The sequence below is a fragment of the Antrostomus carolinensis genome, unplaced genomic scaffold (genome assembly GCF_000700745.2).
Source record: "Antrostomus carolinensis isolate BGI_N321 unplaced genomic scaffold, ASM70074v2 scaffold50957, whole genome shotgun sequence".
In the NCBI taxonomy this organism is placed as follows: Eukaryota; Metazoa; Chordata; class Aves; order Caprimulgiformes; family Caprimulgidae; genus Antrostomus; species Antrostomus carolinensis.
The window spans coordinates 1-7,079 of record NW_010329038.1 but is presented as its reverse complement, the minus strand read 5'-3'; the positions used below and the strand labels follow the sequence as shown (position 1 = coordinate 7,079).

The 7,079-nt window shown below is 38.9% G+C and overlaps 1 protein-coding gene across 1 annotated transcript; it reads right to left on the bottom strand.

The window, feature by feature from the left end:
* Window positions 1–5,821: 5,821 nt before the first annotated feature.
* On the bottom strand, window positions 5,822–6,829 carry LOC114818764 (uncharacterized; the record flags this gene model as incomplete). Its single annotated transcript, XM_082931556.1, is given in 11 exon segments — window positions 5,822–5,922; window positions 5,925–5,974; window positions 5,976–6,321; window positions 6,324–6,365; window positions 6,368–6,405; window positions 6,407–6,465; window positions 6,467–6,512; window positions 6,514–6,566; window positions 6,568–6,632; window positions 6,635–6,692; window positions 6,695–6,829. Coding segments are annotated over 11 exon segments (993 nt in total), but the record flags the coding sequence as incomplete, so codon positions are not given.
* Between the last annotated feature and the right edge of the window lie 250 nt (window positions 6,830–7,079).

Sequence of the window (7,079 nt, the reverse complement as noted above, 5' to 3'; positions counted from 1 at the left end):
AAAATGACAACTCGGAGGTGAACCAAATGTACTTGCCTTTATCGTTAAGGTTGTACAGCTTCCTTTGCTTTAATGTATTTCTGACACGTTGGTTTTTTTAAACGTGATCATAATGTACAATTTACTGTTCCAAATACATTCACACCAAAATGTTGTAATCATGCTGGGTCTTGGAAGCTTTTTCTTTCGTGTTTGGTTTAAGGTGCTGCTATGCTTGTGTTCCCAGTAGAAGATGCCTGCTGGAAACAGACTTCCATGGGTAACTTCATATGAACACTACGAGGATAGGGTTGTTCAAGCATCAACGCGTGGTGCAAACATGCATCTTCAGTTTCTTTTGCTGTTGTTTTTTAACAGTTGATGTGAATTTATGTGTGTGTGCTAGAAGGATTTGCTGCTTAGAGCACGACTGAATTTTCTTGTTTAAAATGCCATTGCTATGCAATGAACAGAATCAAGGAACTACATCACTCAACTCTGCCTCGCAGCCAGGTTGAGGGTATGTTTGTATCGTGCGCGTGACTCTTCCACTTCACCAAAAATGTAATCGGACAGCCTGAAACAGTGAAAACTCCTGAGAGAACTGCTGAGTTAAATAACAGAAGTCCTTTGCTTCTGATTCTTTTTTCCTATACTGGCTTTACAGCAGTATCTGCAATATAACTAGCAATGGAATACAGCAGATGACTTGTGATGATGGAAACTGTACATGTCACAACTGCTCATGCTTTACATGCACGCTTCACGCACTTGCATGCAGAGCTAGATTGACAGTACTTCTATCTACAGGTATTTGCAAGTGCATCTCTGATAAAGCTAGATATGAAAGCCATATTTTTTTTTCAGCTTACAGAATTCAACACCTGATTATGATCTAATTTAAACTTGTAATTACTTGGAATAGATGAGTAATAAATCTCATGGGTGAGTCTTGCCCAAAGCATGTGTGAGGTAATCTCAATAAGGCTGAGAAAAGTCTGTGAAATATTTTTCTTCTCATCGCTGAGGGGACTTTGCTCTAGTGGACAAATCTAGTTTTCAAAGGATGTCCATGTTTAATTCTTGCTACTTAAGCCAGTAAACTTGCAATGAGCAGACAAAAGCAAGCATTCACTTCTTAGACCTGCTTTTACAAGTGACAATCCCAAAGAAGAAGGAATGTTGTCCTAGTAATTGTGAAACTTTTAAGTATATTAATGCATGCAGAGAAAACCTTGTGCCAAAATACTGTTTCATATTTCCATCTGTTGGAAACTGAAGTGTTACACAAAGCTACTAGTAAGTTATTCACAAGTATTGAAACATTTTGTTCACAAATGAAGCACTATTTAGTCCTGTAAATTAATGCATATTTTGGAATAAAGTTAACTTCAATCAATTTTTGCCTTCTGTTTTAATGGCTGTGATCTCCTGGCTCCAGAGGCATGGGTGGGGTATTCGGTGCCTATTGGCAGGTACCACCCGTTGCTCCTTAACATCTCACCTTTGGAAAGCCAGGTGTCTTCTGAATTGGTAGAGATTTGATAAATCAAAGATATCTTACAGTGTCAGACCTTGATCTCCAGAGGCAGCAGAAGTTTTCCTGTGTATTCTTACTTCTCAATGAATCCAGGGAAGTGTAAACTCACAACACAAATGTCATCAGGATGTCAAGATGCTACTTTTCATAAACCTGAAACAAACCCATTGAAGAGGTTCTCTGCTGTCAGTGAACCTGCGTGTAGGCTTCTGTTTGGAAGCTGATGACTACAGGCAGGGCTGGATTGTTCTGACCAGCAGCATCCAGGCTGGCTGCACTAGTGGTGCTCCATCTCAAACCTCTTGTGCAAAATTTAATCTTTAATTACCTTGTATGCACGATGGAACACCCCTGCAGTTCCAGCTCACTGACAGATGCCTTTCTTCTTCGGTAGGCTCTCAGGAAGGAAGGATTACTTTGCATTCTTCCCATCCACCCCTCCTGTAATTTGCAAGATCTCTAGAGTCATAAGTAATATCAAGTAGAAATTCAACTGCATTATGATGATTATTTTTCAAAGTATCCTACTAGAGAATTACAGTCCTCTCTAACAGCTTATATTATTTTGCAATATATTTTATATAACTGAGAAAATTTTTGCCACTATGAATATTTGGAAAAAAGGAAAAAAAAAAAGCTGGAGTAAGCTGGAGTATGGATCATACTTTGTCCTTTTTCTTCCTGTACAGTTCCCATGCTTAGTAATGATCCCCCTATTTTCTGTTAGTTGGAGGATATCAAATGCTGGTTTCCACTGTTACCTGTATATCTTGTATATATAATTCAGAGGAGGTGAACGAGCAGATGCTCCTTGACAGAAAGTTCCTCTGTGCTATTACATCAGCTGTAGTCAGGAATGAAGCAGGCTGCTGGTGTCAGTCCCATCATACCCTGAGGTAAGTATTTGCACAAGGCAGCATTCAGCCCTGGTGGTAGCAAAATACGGAAGGTCTTTCCAGAGGGGAGTATGTTATAAGTATCTAGAAACTAAATTCCTGTTCAGAGCATTTAAAATTATGAGTGTCAAATGTTTAAGAAGCTGACTGTCCTTTTAGGAATAATGCCCCTGTTCCTGTCCTGCTTAGTGGAGGTTGTTATTTCAGGCTTTCCGTTATTCAGAACAGATTTGGCCCGTGGACAACAGTCAGATACTTTGACAGACCGATCCTCATGGAACTTTCACAAATGGTAGACAGTCTAAAAGGCAGGACAAACGTTTAACTCTTGAATCAGAGAAAATAAAGGCTGTTTAGAGATTGGGGAAGCCTCGTGTATTTTTGAACTACTTTCTTGTTTGCTGTGGCTGAGTATTCACTTATTTCTTCTGCTGGCAGTGAAAGCATCCTTGACTGGTTTGTGTTTAGTTCCTGAATTTCCTTCACTTAAAGAAATTGCATGCTGGCAAACTGATTGTTTTCTGTCAAAACAATGGAATTACAGGCAGATATTCTTTCTGGCTCTGGGATTTGACAGCAGTTCTCTGGAAATCAGTCCTTTGGAAGTTTGGACCTAAAACAAAAGGAGGAAAATGCTGATTTAACTTTCAGGTGTTCCATCATTGTATTCTGACATTGTTGTCAACAGTTCCCTTTTCGCTTGTTTTGCTTTGGCACCTTGAATACAGGAAGCACTTCTAGCTGCTCTAGCCCTTAAATTTATTTCCTTTCCTTGAAGGGGAATGGTTTTATTCTTGAGAGAATTTATACATAAACAAAAAGCTGCTGTTTCCTGTGCTAGGAGAACCCAGTGTATTCAAGGGCACATAACTTGATGAAGCTTAGGATGGTTTAAGTGTTGTGTATTTGTTTCTTTATGTTCTAGGCCTTTAGTTAGCAGCTTTTCAGATCTTCTGCTACAGGTCTTGTAGCAATAATCTATGAGTGTGGTTCTTAGAAGTATTATCTTGTATCAGGTTGTAGTAAAACTTGACTAATCAGTCTGATTTGACAGTTTCAAAAACCTCAGCAAAAATCTTACCTGGCATGAGACACTGGAAAACATGGGAATAAAGTTTATAGTTTCCCTGCAACTTTAAACATTTTTTTTTCATGTAGTCCTAAAGAATTTACTACCTGTCTGCAATGGTTGCAACTCATAATTGCTATAACAAATAGGTTTGGCTTTACTTACTGTTAATTGATAACGCAGTTCATTTTTCACTGAAGCAGCAGTACTTCCAGTTGTTGAATGGGAGGGACTATGGAAAATGTCAGTAGTTTCATAGATACATAAACGTTTGAATTTTTTAATTAGTGGAAAACAGGATTGAAACAAGTATATATGGATTTGTTTATCTTGGGACTGTTTGTGAAGGATGCTTTTGTAGAGCTTGCATTTTCTATCTAAATTAAAAAAAATCCCAGGATTAGAAAATATATTACCATAGGTGAAGGGGTACAAAGAAGGGAGGAAAACAGTGTGTTAGAGGGTGTCCCTGTTCTCTCAGAAGGAGACTGCACTTGTGTAACTGTAGCACCATAACTGAATAGCAGTGAGGACAAGTGACTACAACAAAAAAACCTCTGTTTCCTGGAAATTAACAACCAGTATAGAGCTTGAGTCCAGATAGTAATTGGCTGAGATTTTCAGGTATGCAAAGTATTGAGAGATAAAAGATGCATATGGATTGTAGTATCAACTATAATGACCTGGTTTTTAATAGAACTTTGTAACTTTTTAATAGGTTCTTCATTACTTTCCCTCTTGACCTGCAACAAAATGTGAAACATACAAAAAATTTACTGTCATTTCAGATGGAAATGTTCAGCTTTTGCTCTTCAGGAAGAGTGGAGGAATGCAGAAGACTAATCCTGTCAGCAGCCCTGTGCTGTTTCAGGCGTAGGTGCTTACTTTGTTCGCCGTTCAGGAGGTGGCACTCCTCTCTCCAGTACAGAGGGACCCGCGCTGGAAAAACCAAATTTGCTGCCAGAAAAATGGTGGCCCTCTTCTGATCTCCAGTGCAACAACTTTCGTACTCTGCACCTCCAGCTGCTGTGCCACTCTACTTAAAGATACGCTTCTTAAATAATCATAACATACTTCTATACAAATTAGTGTTCTAAAAGATTTCCGGATTTCCCTAAGCAATTCCCAGGAAAATGTTTTAGGGGACAAAGCAAACCGCTTGGAGCTGTTATTTAACACTAGCACTCAGCTCCTGCCTTCTTCTCTAGAGGTTTTCTCGTGAGTTTTCTCTTGGGTGAAGAGATGAAGCCATGTCCTCCTTCCATTTTTTAAAGGAATAAACACATTATTATTTAGATACATGGAATGCACATCACCTATTTTACTGAAACTGTGCCTCTGGAGGTGATAAAGAATTGGCTCTGATGTTGAGATACCTGAAGATGAACACAACTAACAAATTGATGCCAGAAAACTACTAAAACCTACTTTTATGCACATGTTTATTAGTAAAGATATAAATCTAAAAATACATTGTTTTCCTCATCTGTTTTAAAGTGGAAACGATATGCTTTTGGGAGCCTTGCACTGGTATTATTTTTTTCCTATTTCAAATTTGCATCAGAAGAGGGGAAGGGTAAGTGGCAATGCATCTCTGTCCTGAATGCTGGACTGAATCGCAGTTACCTGTGTGTCCATGGAAAGACTGCTGGTTTACTTTTGGTTTTGTTTAACACAAAAGCAAAAGAGAAGTTGATCTGAAAGTCCCTCATTTAGTATGAGATGAAACAGGAACAAGTGAATACCAGAATGCACAGAATACATATTAAACACAAACAAGCAAAGAACACATTAACACGATTAAAAAAATGAAGCTACTTACAATGAGTAAGGAAAAATAATTGTAAGTAACTGTCAGACCCACCACTGTCTGTTTTCCAGGTCATTTCCCCTTCTTTTAGGTGCCAAATTGGTAAGGAATGTGTGCAAATGTTTGTCTGTGAAGCTCAATAGGATTTAGCACTGTTTAAGTTAAGAATATTATTAAATGCCTTGAGGAGCAGGCATGGATTTAAGAATGTTCCTAAAGTTAGGCATTGCTTCAGCGCTCCGCAGCATCAAAGACCTCATTACTGTGCTAGGTTACCATAGTCATTCAGAGTGAATCGAAATTAAGAGGTTGCATTTCATCCCCAGAATAAGCTATTTCAGGCTCTAATGAATCTGTTCTATGATCAGGAAGAAACTAAACCTAGGTGAAAGTAATTGGCATTCATCAGCCTATAATACTATTAACAGTGTCTGCAAAAGCTGCAAATACCCACATTGCTCACAAGGAAATTTTATTTTTTTTCTCACAAGCTTTAAAAAAAAGCATGAAATTTTAATATAGAAATGTTAGGTCAGTCTAGACAGCACTGCAGCTCCCACAACATGTCTGACTGTTAAGGAAGGTAGTCCAGAAAGCGGTGGAACCTCCTGCATTTTATATTTGTTTTCTTCTTGACCTCAACATACGTGTTCGTGACATTATCAGTTAAAGAGCCGTGGATCTTGTTTTGTTTATTGTTTTTGGTTTGTATGTGGAATCTGCATACAGGCATGAGGACTCTTCCTTGCAAAAGGATTAGAAATAGTTGCAGTACTTTTGTCTGATGGAAGAGCACAGTGCCAGTGCAACTGCTCAGGACCTTTTTGCAGGAGTGAGACATTTGTCTGGCTTGAGATAAACAACGATTCACGAATTTCTATTTTTTGTCCCCTCACATTCACGTCAGCTCCTTTTTCACCCTTTTGCTCTGTTGCTCTAGCATTGTGACTACAGGAAGCAATCTCAGCTGAAGTGTCATTGAGCATCTTCTGAGAGATAATGGCTTTTGTGTTCTTTGAGAAAGGTCTGAAGTGGCATCTTTCACAGGTGAAGGTACTTGTGGAGACTTAAAGTCAAAGATTCAGAGCTGTTTGGATCAAGCACATCAATTTCTATGCCTTACAGCATCTGGATTTTTCACATGTTCCAGGTTCCACATACAGTATTCTTTTTATTGGCGAGTTCTTCATTTCACCTTGGAATGTTTGAACAGTGTAACTTGTTACGTATTTCCATTTTAATACCATATGTTGTAGGACAATAGTTAGACTTAACTAGAATGGGTTGAAATACCCTCCTTTTCTCAAGCTGTATCGACTATGGCATCTACACTTAATCACCTTCTGATTTTGATTGGTCTCTTGTGGTCTTGGCTTCTTGACCTAAAGGTGGTCAATTGACCTGTTCTTGTCAGTAGATGGCAACATGTCTGAGCAAAACTGGCAGTTGGTGGAAGTTGCATTTGCCTTATATTTCTGAGCTTGTTTTTGCAGCTGGAAGCAGACAGGTGGTTCAGTTTTACCCCAGCCTTGCACCTGGTCAGAGAGAAACACGTTAAATCTAAGAAAAGCCAGAACATTGTAAGAAGAAAATGTAGAAGATGGAGCCTTTGCTGGTGTGACTGAACACTCGGCTGTTTGTGTTTTCTTCTGAGTACAAAATAACACTAATTCCTCACTGGTCCCACTTGGTAATGTCGCATAGTGAAAGGCCTCCTGCGCTGCAAGAAGGAACTGAGGCGTTTCGCAGTCGAACCTGTTATAGGTTAGTTTCCCAAATTGCCCA